General features: G+C 56.8%; 2 protein-coding genes across 2 annotated transcripts in view; one reads left to right on the top strand and one right to left on the bottom strand.

Annotated features, from left to right (window-relative positions):
* CDON (cell adhesion associated, oncogene regulated) overlaps window positions 1-1,784 on the top strand; it is a gene marked incomplete at its 3' end in the record, with an annotated part of 35,213 nt that extends 33,429 nt beyond the window's left edge. Inside the window, exons 18-19 of the mRNA XM_084301677.1 lie at window positions 681-934; window positions 1,618-1,784. Coding sequence (XP_084157803.1) covers window positions 681-934; window positions 1,618-1,784 — 421 coding nt within the window. The remainder of the gene's footprint in view (window positions 1-680; window positions 935-1,617) is intronic.
* A 5,045-nt stretch (window positions 1,785-6,829) lies between these two features.
* VSIG10L2 (V-set and immunoglobulin domain containing 10 like 2) lies at window positions 6,830-11,515 on the bottom strand (the record flags this gene model as incomplete). Its single annotated transcript, XM_084301622.1, is given in 12 exon segments — window positions 6,830-6,909; window positions 6,994-7,118; window positions 7,201-7,225; window positions 7,306-7,428; window positions 7,821-8,123; window positions 8,212-8,599; window positions 8,602-8,867; window positions 9,092-9,373; window positions 9,512-9,787; window positions 10,181-10,465; window positions 11,044-11,391; window positions 11,470-11,515. Coding segments are annotated over 12 exon segments (2,547 nt in total).
* Between the last annotated feature and the right edge of the window lie 1,986 nt (window positions 11,516-13,501).

Raw genomic sequence — 13,501 nt, 5'->3', positions numbered from 1 at the left:
TACATAAATGTTCAGTGAATCTATGTTGTTAATGGAACTCTAAACACAAGGCATTTTCCCTGCTTACTGCAGTGGTATGAATGTCTGTTAAGGTCTCTAGCTCCTTTTTGTTTAAAGGTTAAATACCTTGGCTGTAACAATTGATTTAGCAGTTTAACTTCAGTTTCACAGCCTTACACATGTATTGTAGGGCCACAATCTGAGTTGCACCACACAGGGGTTTTATGTTTATAGTGTTGAATATATTTTTCTAATTTGCATTCTCTCCAATAGCATTTAGTATTTATTTTCCAAGGTACTTAAGCTTGCTGCTTGGTTTTCAAACTTGAGCTCTTTTTCTTGGCAGTGAAAACCTGCTTTATGGGGCTGCCTTGATGAAGAAATGGACTTGCAAGGCAGGTCATCAGGTCACAACAGATGGGGGAAGTAACTGAGCAAATGTTTACAATGTTTTCAGCTGTCTGTTGGGAGAAAAAATGCTTGATCTTTTTCTTAATGTCAGGATTGATCCAAAAATATAGTCAAAACTTACTTGGCAAGATTCTTACCGTTGCTATAGTAAATAAATCATGGTAAAGTACTTAAAAATTGCAGTTTCTCAAGATAAGTCAAGCAGTGGAAAGAAAAAACGTGCAGGTGATCAGGGCTCTGAGTAACTCCATTTTGGCTTATGTCCTCAGGTGTTTCACCAAAACCAATGGCACTTTCAGCAGCAACACGCTACCTGTCATGCCCATCGTAGCACCTTACCAGCAGGACAGTCTGGAGATGAAACCTCTGAATCATGTCATGGTGGCCATGTGCTTAGCTTCCAGCATTCCTGAGTGCAGCGCACAGCTGGAGGAGGACAGCAAAGAGAAGACAGAGCAGCCCTCCGCCCAGCATCCCTGCTGTCGAGAAAGCATGAGTCAGCTCTCCATGGAGTACACAGATGGTAAGTCATTTTGAAGAGGATACCGCTGGGCTTTGAAGCCAGGTAGATTCCGCAGAAAAGCAGTATGATAATTTATTGCGAAGGAACTAGTAGTTAGGCCCACAAACCTGTCCTTTGGAAAAACTATTAAGTGTTCCACCTTTCGTGTTGTAGAAAATAGAAGTGGCAATGCTCAGGTGCCTGTGGCTGCCATGCCCTTTATGATTGATGCCTCTAATGGAGCTCATTTAGCAGACGTGCTCCAGATAATGAGGCTGAGACTGATTTATGCTGGCTTGTAGTTGCCTGTGGTACAGCATACTTGTGGTCTCCCAGACCTAGACAGCTGAAATGCTGCCTAATGGAGTTTTTCCTAATGAGCAAGTATCCATAATGGCTTAGATTCATCCCGTAGGTGAGAACAGGCACAGAAATGCAGATGGAGATTAGGCTGCATAATCCTGACCTAATTAATGTAACCTATTAGATATAAGTTTGTCAATGTGCTTGGATAGAGCTGATGCTCTAAACCGTTGCCTAATGCTGCATGTAGGCTTTGTGCCTGCTTAGATAAGAATAAATCTGTGCTCAGAGTGCTTTGCCAGGATCTGTTAATCCGAATTTTTAATGTGCTTGTGAGTCTGAGTTTAAAGAGGAGATAATCTGTTTAAAAACAAACAAAAAACCCTACACTTGCTTTGCAGGTGACAACTGTTTGCACTCGGAAACATCGAACCACGCTTTGAGCTGGAGTCCCCTTATTCTTCAGCCTGTTTCAAAGGACTGTAAGGAAAAGCCAAGATGGAGCTCATCTGGCGTCACATTAAATGGTTCTGGGGACCTCCGACAGCTCCAGCTTCAGGAAACCTGAGGAAGTGACCGCTTTCCCCACATAACGCCAGTAACTGCACAGCAGAGTCGCTGAAAGGGACTAATGGAGGGATGTTAATTATAACAGAGAGAGTCACTATTTATTTTTTGTAGTAGTGTCATATGAATGAATGTATCTTGTTTTTAAATGGTTGTCTTTTTATATTATTTATGCATTGAAATCCCTTTTTTTTCCCCCATGCACCATGAAACTAGCCTGGGTATGTGTATAAAAAAGATTTGTAATAATATAAAGAACAACAATGGGAAGTGTGTAGTGTGTCTTCCATGGAATATGACCAGTGTGAGAAGCACTTCCAAGGAGACAAAGTGTCTTACACATGGAGTTAGCAGTTTGGAGCACACCTGAGCAGTTCTGATGTTACGACCACCTTCACAGGGGCTGCCACATCCCTGGCAACATGACAACACAGTGCTTGAACACTTATTTCCATGTCCTCTTTCAGTTTCTCTGGGAAGAACTCATGGAACAAGGGTGAATAAGGGACTGTGGGTAAGAAAATGAGTAGCTGAGTAGTTACAATATGGCTTCAGAGGCAGAGCTCAGAGATGTTCTAGCAACTGTTTGCATCTGTAGGTCTTTGCCACTATTTCAGTGATTCTTTCCTTTTCAGAAGTGTGTGCAAAAGCCCAGCCTGTTTGAACTAGCAGCTAGCTCTTTTCTTTTTACAAGTGCTTTGGTAATCCAAGCAGTCATCAGAACCTGGGCAGGAGGAGGGATTGTTGGGGTGCTTTGGAACCCACCTGGTCTGCTGGTCTCCCTCCCAGCAAGTGCTCGGGGCAGGCTGCAGCCAGCCTTTTTCCTGGCAGCAGCATGGGTGTGGGCATCTGCTCTCTTCTGCTCCAGGTAATGTCTGTAGAGCAGGATGGCAAGATGGTTTGGTGAAGTGATCCAGCCTAAAGTAAGTCTCACAATCACCTTCACCCAGTGTATCCCACAGATGCACCCACAGAGCAGGAGCGATGGCAGTAAGCAGGAGATGCTTAAGAGGGCTGCTGCCAAAGGTGATCCAGCTGAACTGACCTTTACAGCTCATTAGTAAATAATTGCTGCTAAGTCAGGTGGTTTAATTTCCAGTGGCTATGGTGTGGAGCTGTTAAACTTGCAGCAGAACCGCCTCTGAGTTTCCCTGACTGTGCTCCTCTCACACCATGTCACCTACTGCAGCGCGGCTCCCGAGCCCGGTGAGACCTCCATGAGCTGTTAGAAAATCAAACCCAAAACACTGTGTTTGTGATGCTTTATACCTGCTGTCCTGCTCACTTGCAGAAGAGAAATTCAGTTTGACTGCATTTAAACTCCTTGGTTTGGAGTGGAAAAAAGGGGATACTACTAATTGCTTGACTAGCTGCCTTTGCCTTCTAGGTGAAATGAGCCTTGTCAAAGTGCTCCAGCCCGGCTGTGCACGCAGCTCTGAGAAACCTGCCTGCCTTTTCAGAAACAGCACATGCAGCATGATGTAGGTGTTGCAATGTTAACTGCAGGGTTGTTTTGTTTTGTTTTGTTTTTTTCTTTCAAATTTAATCAAAGTAAATAAAACAAACTTGTGCCTGTAAAGCACTCTCTCCAGAAATCAGCGCACATAACCCCAGCTTTGAGGCACATAAATTACAATTACAGCTGCCCCAAGGCGACACATGTGCAGCCTTCTTTTAATGGAACAAGTATTTTTCTAGTGAGCGCCAGCAACAGCCCTGGAGCTGGGAAGGGAGGAAGCGAAGCCGGTCTGGCTGGAGCTGCAAACCCCTCGGGGAATGCCTGCAAAGGCGCTACAGGTGCAGCGTGCCGTGCTCAGAAACTGTGCCTGGCCCAAAAAGTCTCCTTTCCCCACTGAATGCCAAGTGGTGTATGTGCATGCAGCATGAAGAGATATATATAATGTGTTACATGCTTTATAAATAGAGTCCTTAATAAGAATTTACTAGGTCTGAGCTGGGTTACTATGCAAGACTATTCCAGTAGTTGATACTTTATTTTTGCTTGTGTCCAGAGCCTGGTGCCGATGCTGTACTGTGTACGTGACTCCACTCTGCTTGTCCATGCGCAACTGTGGCTTTGATTTTCATGGTTGCAAGGCTGAGTGCATGTCAGAAGGAGGCAAGAGCATCTGAATGAACATGGCTTGAGTGCAATGTCCTGTCCTGATTTCCTGGAAATGTGCTGGTCTGCATTTTTGATGCTGAAGTATAGGATGCCGGTGTGAGTTTGGTGGGCAGGATTGATGTGAGAGCACAGAAAGGAGCCCAAGGCCACAGGCTGCAAGACACCACGAGTGTCAGATTTGGGACTGGTTCTGTTCAAGGATGAAACTGTTGTAATCTGCCTTGTTAGCAGAATCTCTTTGTGGACTGCTTTATTTATATCGAGTTACACTGTTTTAAGTGTTTTTTTTTTTTTTTTCATTTTATTGTATTTTATTTATAAAAATATATAACTTTTACCTTTATTGCAGGGGTTTGGTGTGTGCTCCCAGCTAGAGGTGCCTAATTCTGAACCTTCCTGCTGGTCCCACCCAGGCACTGTGGGCCTGGGGCCACAAAATCCTTGGGCTTGGATTGCTTTCTGCCCTAGCGATGCTGTGCAAGCCACACTCCTCCCTCTGTTTAACGCCTTCTCTCCTAAACCTGCCCTTCTGCTTCACTCCTAGGAGCACAGCTTTGCCCTTGCTGCATTTTCCCATTGCAGACCCTGATGCGAGGCTTTCTCAGTATTTGCCTCGATGATGGAGCTTTGGTGGATGAATGGTTAGGAGCTTGGTTTGAATTCCAGGTTCATTGTTTCCCCAAGCACTGCATTTAGCCACATTTCTAAACAACCCTCATGTTCCTCAGCCCCTGTGCCTGCTCCTCCTCCTCAGGGTTTTAAACCATGGGGCACTGTGTCCTCCAGGCAGTTACAAGCAAGATCCTCACCTAATGTTAAACCTACAGCTGTCATCTGATTCCCTCCCTAGTGGTTTGTGCCCTAGTTGGCAATTATGTTACTTAATGGGGGTCTGCATATTTAAAAGAAAAAAAAAAAGGGGGCAAAAAAACAACCTTCCCTGATTCTCCAGGTATCTCTGAACATGTCACCTGGCTGCAGTTCTACCCAAGGAAAATAGTTCTGGAGTTACACTGGTGTCACCTCTGGCAGTGATGAATTCAAGATGCATGTTTGTTGTCATATGGCAAATGATCTGTGTTGTTATAAGAAGCTGTAATATTCCTTCAGAAGCTGTACGTATTTTGAAATGATGTAGTTTTTGCAAGCTTTTTTTTTTTTGTTTGTTTGTTTGTTTTTTTTGGTGGTTTGAGAAATATTAAAGAGAATGCTGCTGCTTTATGGAGCGTGGCAGGAGTGGTGATTGGTGCCATCCGGGGTCTCAAGCAGATGGACAGACAAACACTGTGCAGGCACTGAAGCAAGGTTGGTTCTCATTACTCAATACTTAGTGGACATGTTATTAACAAAACACAGGAACTCTCCTTTTTTTTTTTTTTTTTTCTTCATAAACCTAAAGACAAAGGATGAGCAGAGCTGAGGGGCTGCTTTTCTTGCACCCTGCCTTCCTCTGTGTTTGTACCAAAAAGGGGGAAAAAATCATTAATGGCAATTTTTGACATCCTGCATTTTGGCCTGAAAAATGTGGACTTCTGGGGTAAAGATGAACACCAGCTCCTTACCCCACTGAAGGTTTGTGGCTGCGCTCTCTTTACACTGCATAAACTTCAGAAATTCAGTGTGGTCCCAAAACCTCCTGACAAACCCACCGCTGGGGGAGGCCCTGGCTTGCAGTGGGCTGGGAGTGGCAGTGCTTGGCTCTCCTCCACTCAGTGAGGATGAGCGGGCACCTAAATATTTTCTTTAGCCCCAGCAGTAACAGCAGAGCTGGAGGCAGGTGCTGGTGCCAGAGGGCGCAGGGCTGGAAGCCCCGTGTGCAAGCAGGCTCATCCATGCACTGGGGCTGTGCTGCCTTCTGTGATTAGTGGGTAAATCCCTGAGCCAGCTTCCTCTGCTAAAGCTTTCCCCCTCTTTAGCAGCCCCAATAATGCTTCAAGACCTTGGATCTATTGTGGTTTTGCCAGCCCACAGCACTATCCAGGGGAGAAAAGCCAAGCCCCTTCCCTTCCCTTCCCTTCCCTTCCCTTCCCTTCCCTTCCCTTCCCTTCCCTTCCCTTCCCTTCCCTTCCCTTCCCTTCCCTTCCCTTCCCTTCCCTTCCCTTCCCTTCCCTTCCCTTCCCTTCCCTTCCCTTCCCTTCCCTTCCCTTCCCTTCCCTTCCCTTCCCTTCCCTTCCCTTCCCTTCCCTTCCCTTCCCTTCCCTTCCCTTCCCTTCCCTTCCCTGTAGGGCAGGAGGGGGAAGGGAAAAATTATGGATCTTCCTCACCATCTTCTTAAACACTATAAAGAAGCAAAACCAGGCCTTGGCTCACTTGTTTGCACGTTGGCAGTTCGTGTCGAAGCACATTAAAGCAGCCCAAAGAATTTCCTCTGTGGCTCCTCGCCAGCAGCCCTCTGCACTGCAACCCAATCTGTCTCCGCCAGCCAGAATTTTTATGACAGTCCGCGTTATGGGAGGAGGGAGCGTGTATCCGGGCGGGACACAAAGGAACATTTTCTGTGTGCGAAGCAGCACCCGACCACTGGGCACTTCCGAGAAAAGCACGAGGGCTGAGAGCCCGACTTCTTCACTGGTGCCCGACACCCGCAGCCTTGCTCATGCGACCCCTGCTTCTCATCACCAGCCCCCTCCCCTCAGGTTTTTCCAAAACACATCACCTCCGTGCTTGCTGCGGTGGCTGCCTGGCACAAACCCATGCACCCTTCCAGTTTTATTGACGCAATGAAATGAGTAAGGTACAGCCTGGGCAGCACACAAGAAGGGGGCTGAGCCCCTGCGGCTCTCACTGGGGTCTGTCCCCGGAGATGCTGCAGGGATCGGGGTGGGCATTGGTGCTTTTGCCAGACCTGAGCTTGTCCCCAGCATCAAACTGAAGGAAAGGAAGCAACTGGGAGAAGCCCCTGGGGTGAGGTTAAGCCAGGCTCATGGCGTGGCCATCACCACGATGGGGACATCAACCGGCAGGTCGGCAGCGGCAGCATCTGGCAGGGCTGAGAGTGGCTCTGCAAGGGTGGGATGGGGGAGCCTTGGTGACAGCCCCCTCGGCTGGTGGCTGCACCCTCGTCTGGCCCCATGGGCACCAGTACCTGCTGTGGCTGTTGTGCTGGGGCCACCTGCATCTCCCTGTCCCTGTTCTGCTCTGTCCTCCCTGTTTGTGGCTGCTGGAGCATCCTCGGTCATGCTGGGGATCTCTGGGGCTTCAGGGCTGGCCCTGGGGGGGCACGAGGCTCTCACCTGGGGCCAGGTGAGCACAGTGAGAGCTGGGCACCAGGTAAGGGGGTTGGGACACTCACGTGTGGAAGAGTAGGTTGTGCAGCCCTGGGAACACACGAGGTGAGGGTGTCGGGGGCCCTTCCACTGCCCCGGGTGCCCTGCCGAGCCTCCCCCCCGGCACTCACGTGGCAGGTTGTCCCGGTGGCGGGCGACGCAGCGCACAGCCAGCAGAGACACCGCAGTGGCCACCAGCATCCCCACCACCGCCGCCCCCGTCACTGCAGGGAGTGCCTCAAAGGGAGGCTCAGCTGGAAGAGAGCGGCTACCTGTCAGCTTGTCCCTGCTAGGGACAATTAAGGTAACGAGGTGAGAGGCAGCAGGGACAGTGCACGGGTGCAAGAGGTGCAGGGGGACAGGAGTGAGCAAGGTGGGCACCAGGCACCCCAGCGCAAGGACTGGCAGAGCCTAGGAGGTGGAGAGAGATGGAAGCCTGCACCTGTTTACTCTGAAACCTACTGATGGCTGCTCACACTTGGATGCAAATGCTGCCTTTCTCCACTTAATCCCTGCTCTTCCGGTAGGGAGACAGCCCCTGGGATGTTTTTCCAGCCCCTACTGATGTCTGACACCATGTGACTGCTCCAGAGGGGATGCCAGAGGAGGTTGGATGCACTTTCCCACATGCCCTTTCCCACTTCACCTGGCGTCTGCACCTCAGAGGGGTGCCCGGCTGTGCGGTGGTTGACAGCCAGGACGCGGAAGGCATAGACCACAGTGGGGTCCAGCCCCCCCAGGCGCCGGTCACGGGAGTGGGGCTCGATGTCACCGGCGGCTGTTTCCCAGGGGCCAGGGGCCCGGCGCTGGGGCTTCTTTGCCTGCCGCCGCTGCACCACAAAGCCGGTGAGGTTGCCCGTGCCCTGCGTCCGCCACTCCAGCCGCACCTCAGTTCGTGCCCGCGTGTACCGCAGCTTGCTGATGGTGACGTTGGGAGGGGCTGGGTACCCTGCAGCGAAATGGCACCCAACAGGGATGGGCTCGTCCCCAGTCCACCCTGGGGACCCCTCCGGTGCCACCCCCTCCCCCAGACTCACGGTCTACACGGAGGTGGACGGGGAGGCTGGTGGTGCCCACGGCGTTGGCTGCAGTGCAGCGGTAGGTCCCACCATCCCCCGGCCACTCGGCATCCCGGACAGTGAGGTTGGCCCATGCTTCATCCTGCTCCAGCCAGTACTTAGCCATGCCCGGTGGCACCTCCCGCTCCTGGGGGTCGTACCAGACCATTTCGGCACCCAGGTGGGTGACACCGCACCACCGGCACGCCAGCCGCGCCTCACCACCCTCCAGCACCGCCACCTCGCTCCGCTCCACCTCCAGCTTGGGGATGTCTGCACAGCGAGAGGGCACGGAGACACTGGGGCTGTGCAAGCTGCCGGCGTGGCGTGCTGCAGCGCTGTTGGGGACAGCGCATGGGGACATCCCGGCTTACCAAGCCGGAGGTGACACTGAGCAGCAGCCACCCGCAGTGGGTGGGTGGCCACGCAGATGAAGTCTTGGCCCCCCAGGCTGGCATCAGCGCTCAGCACAAGGACAGCAGCCGAGGGCATGGGGACACCCAGCGCCTGACCCTGGCTGTCCCGCCAGTGCAGGGTGGCCGGTGGCATGCCCCCCTCCCAGCGGCACCGCAGCATCACGAACTCATCATGTTTGCTGGCCACAGCCGTGCAGGCAGGGCTGCCAGCTGGGACCCCTGGGAGACAGAGAGGCATTGGGGGGTGTCACTGGGCGAGCCCCGCCCAGCTTCATCCCCTTTGGGAGCAAGCAAGGGGCAGCCACCATGGGACTGCTTCGGGGATCGCCCAGCTGTGGAGCACGTTTGCCCTGTGGCATGGCAACATGGGTTGAAGGCGGGGGGGAGGGCAAGGGACGTGTTTTAGGGGGATGTCGGGGTGTTGGAGACCAGTCTGCACTCACACAGGGTGGTCCTGCACATGGACCCCTCCCGCAGTGTGGGGTGGGTGGCCAGGCAGGTGAAGGAGCTGCCGTTCCTTGTAGTCACCCCTGGACGGATGTTGGTGGCCATGGAAAAGCTTGGCCCTGCCGCCTCCTCTTCCTCCTCCTTCTCTTCCTCCTCCCCGGGGCCCACCCAGCGCAGCTGGGCTGGGGGGAAGCCCCCCGGCCAGCGGCACCGCAGGGCCACGTCCCGCAGGTCAGCGGTGGCCAAGGCAGAGCAGCTGGGGCTCCCGGCCGGCGGATCTGCACAGGGTGGGGGGGGCATCATGGCCAGGGTTCTCCCCCCGCTTTTATCTCCCCAACCTGCCCCTCGCACCCACGTCCTTGCCGGGCACCGCCTCTTCTCCACGTTGGTCCAGGGCTGCCCCTGGAGGTACTTACAGTAGACAGTGAGGATGATGGTGGCCTGGGTGCGGGTTTGGAGGTGGGTGTTTTCGGCCAGGCAGGTGTAGGTGCCTGCCTGTCCCCGGGCAATGGCAGCGATGACAAAGGTCTGCCCAGTGTGGACCTGGGAGCCGTTGTGGAGCCAGATGTAGCGGCTGGGGGGGTTGGAGGGTGCCAGGCAGCTCAGCACCACGTCCTCCCGCTCGCCCGCGGAGAAGCCCCCTTGCTCAGGGGAAAAGGGCTCCATGCTGATGGCTGGCTCATCGGGGCCATCTGTGGGGACATGGGGCCCCTTAGCTGTGGGGACTTGCTGTTGAGGGGATGCAGCCCCATCTGGGGCATCCTCCTGCTGCTAGGGGAGCCTCCTTAGAAATGGTGCCGTGTGGTGGCTGCAAGCACGCCACGGTGCCCATGGATGTCCTGTGCTGCGTGGTGGCCATGTGGTGGCCATGGACACAGCTTGGTGGCATGGTGGCTATGGGTGTGTGTTGGTGGTATGGTGGCCAGGGAGGCATCACAGCGGCAGGGTGCACAGTGGCCTTGGAGGCACCACGGTGGCCATGGATGCATTACAGCGGCATCTCCAGTCTTGGGTCTGCCCCTACAGCCAAGCCCCCCACCTTGGGGCCCCCTGGGGAAATGGGGCCAAATCGATGTCACACTCACAGATAATGTCGAGGTAGACAGGCTCACTGCTGCGGTTGTTGACCTCGTTGCGGGCCGTGCAGACGTACCAGCCGGCGTGGCTGCGGTTGGCGGGTGCCAGGCGCAGCTCTGCCCCAGAGCCCCCCAGCCCCATAGGTGCTGCCAGGGCCCCCCCCCGGGGCTCCCGGTGCTGCCAGATGAAGCTGAGCGGCGCCGTCCCCTCCCTCACGGCACACATCAGGGCCACCTCTGTCCCCTCCACTGCTGCCGCCGCCGTCAGCCGCACAAAAGGCCTGGAGACAGGCACTGGGGGTACCCAGTTGTGAGCAGCCCCAAGGCCACCAGCCCCTTGCTCCTGATCCCACCCAGAGCCCCCACAACCCACTTTCCCAACCAGAGGTGTCCTTTCTGACTCAGATGATCCACAACCAGCAGTGAGGGGATACCGTGGATGGTGAGGGTGAGTATGGGTTGGTGAGCCAATATGTTGGCTAGCAGGATGCCAGGGTGGACAGGAGAAGGAGATGGGAGGTGGCTACTGGCGTGCTATGTGGCCTGGTGGTCAAGGTGATGGGATGGCTAGTGGGGTGCTACATTGGTTAACAGGGTGCTTCAGTGATTAGTGAGCTCCTGTGCTGGCTAGTGGGGGGCTATGTTAGCTAGCAGGTTGCTATGCCGATTATTGGGGCAGGATGCTGGCAAGTGGGGTGCTGTGCTGGCTGTTAGGACATGATACCCTCGTGCGCAGCTACACGGCCTCCACTGCATGCTGCGGTGACCAGCGGGCACCACGCAGTCTGGCTGCTGGCTGAGGGGATGATCTGCCAGCCCACTGTGGGGGGTGACACATGCGAGGGGCTCATCTGGGCCAGGGGGTGACTTACCGAGGACTCGCAGCAGCACGGCGACGTATCCCACGCGGAGCCTCCCGGGCTCTGGGAAGAGTCCCTGGCAGAAGAAGCGCCCGGCGGCGGCGGTGCGCAGCTCCCGCAGCTCCAGGGTGCCGTTGAGCAGGCTGGCCTGACCCAGCGCCCCCATGCCGGGGGCCACCATCGCCTCCAGACCCGAGCCCACTGCCACCGCCTGTGGCGGCCCGGTGCTCCCTGCCGCCGTGAAGCTCCAGAAGACCACCGCCGGCACCGCGGGCCCACAGCTCAGCTCCACTGCCTGGCCCCGCACCCCCGTCACCGTCCGCTCCTCGTAGGACACAGAACCGGCGTCCAGCGGCTGAGCTGGGTGAGAGGCGCAGCAAGTTGGCCAGGTCTCTGCAGCTCCCCCAGCCCGGCCCCCGGGGACCCCCGGCCACCCACCTGCCACCAGCGCCGGCAGCAGGCAGAGCAGCCAGGAGCCCCCCATGCCTGGCCCTGAGCCCCCCACGGCGGGCTGTGCTCCCCACCCCGACCTCCTCTTGGGTTTCCCTGTCCTGGCCCTGATTAGGTATCAGTTATTAATGAGCCTAGTTATTAATAAGCCACCAGCAGAAACCCAATGCCACTGCAATCTGGCCACTCCCGTGACAGGGATGAGGACAGGCACACTTGTGGCAGGAGTGGCAGCGTTGCCTCCTGCCCCCACAGCAGGGTTGTCCTCAGCAGCGGGCACTCCCCTGAGCCCCCTTCTCATTTTCTAGCTACAGGAGGGGAAAACAAGCTGTGACAACCCCCCCCCCCCGTGCAAAAAAACATCGGTTTTGATCCTCCAGCAGACGCGACGCTGAGAGCGGGGTTTGATATTTCATCTCCAGCTCCTTGCCGAGCCCCAGCCATGAAACATTGATGGGGGGGGCGGCACAGTAATGGGACACCCGGGGGGGCTCGGCGAGGCTGCCCCCTACAGCAGGAGGATGTCGGGGTGCAGGTGGCGTGGAGAGGGGGATGCCACATCCTACTGTGCCCTGTCCCTGTGTGGCAGCTGCCATGCCCCTCAAAAGAAGGGTTCCTGATTACTCCCCCACAATCAATAATTAAATTAGCCCCCCGATCTTTTTCATCTTTCCTGCTGGTGTCTCCATTGCAGCACAGTGCAGATCTGCAGCCCAGCCCCATAGCTGGGGAATGTGGGAGCAGGGGGCGCGGGGCATGGATTCTGCTGCAAAACAGCACAGGAGAGTGCTGGGGGTGAGAGGGAAGGGGATAAAAATCACGATTTTCCCAGCATCGTGGGGTGGTGGTTGTGTCCTCACGGTACCCCTTGTTGTGGGGCAGTCCCCGGCCGAACCCCAACGCTGCATGGCGGGGAGCAGGGCCAGGGTAAGGAGCAGGACGCTACCTGCTATTTCTCATCCCCTGCATGCTCCCTCCCACCGGTCTATTCTTTAATTAGAGCTCATTGCTCGTTACCCCGGTGCTGCCCACGAGGCTGCCGCAGCGCACCCTGCTCCCAGCCACCGCCAAGCACGACGCCGGCCCCAAATCCTCAGCTGCGCCTCCTGTCCCCCATCCATCCCCCCAAACACCGGAGGCTGGGGTTAGCGCCCGCATTTCCTCTCCCTCCTCCTTCCTCGGCGGGTTTTGGGGCCAGGGGCACGGAGCGGGGTCCCCGCAGCCCCGCGGCCCTCGACGAAGCCGTGGAGACACCGGGGAAAGGGCGGACAAATCTGCGGGGCTCCGGCGCAGGAGCAGCAGCAACTCCCCGGCACTTATAACGAGTGGTTCTGATTCCGTGTCACTGCGGCTCGGTGCCAGACGAGCCCAACCCCGCGGGACGAGCCCAGCCCCGCAGCCGCAGCCGCGGCCGAGGCAGCTCCGAACGCTCCGCGGGGGCCCGGCGGCCTTCGGGGCAGCGGCCCCGCCGCGAGGCCCCGCCGCCCCCTGGCGGGCCCCGCCGGGCCTCGCAGCCCGCTCGGGGGGGGCGGGGGCGGGGCCTGAGGGCCTGAGGGCCGGGCCCTCCCGCTCGCCCCGCCCCGCCCCGCCCCGCCCCGCCCCGGCCCGGCCGCCGCCGCGCACGTCGGGCCCCGGGCGGCTTCTGCGCGGGCGCGGCGGGAGCAGGGGAGGGGCGGCGCCCCCTGGCGGCGGCGCGGGGCGGGGCCTCCTCCCGCCCCTCCCGGCGGTGTCGCCGCCGGTTCGAGCCCCGGGGCCGCCCGCTCGGGGCCGTCCCGGGAGGGCCGGGACAGCGGCCCCCGGATCCGGCAGCGGCCCGGAGGGGAGCCGGGCCTCGGGCCTCCTCCAGAGAGCTCCGCCGCCGGGCGGGACGAGGGGGCCGAGGCGGGGAGCGGGCGGGCGGCGCTGCGGCTGCGGGCACGGCCAGAGCCGCGTCGCGAGGCGAGGAGCCCCCCCGGAGCAACCCCCGGAGCCCCCCCGGAGCCCCCCAGCGCCCGCCCGGGAGCGGGTTCCGAGCGGGTCC

This window comes from Netta rufina (genome assembly GCF_964035555.1).
Source record: "Netta rufina genome assembly, chromosome: 25".
In the NCBI taxonomy this organism is placed as follows: domain Eukaryota; kingdom Metazoa; phylum Chordata; class Aves; order Anseriformes; family Anatidae; genus Netta; species Netta rufina.
Note: the sequence above shows the minus strand (reverse complement) of the source record. Positions and strands in the feature narration are given on the sequence as shown.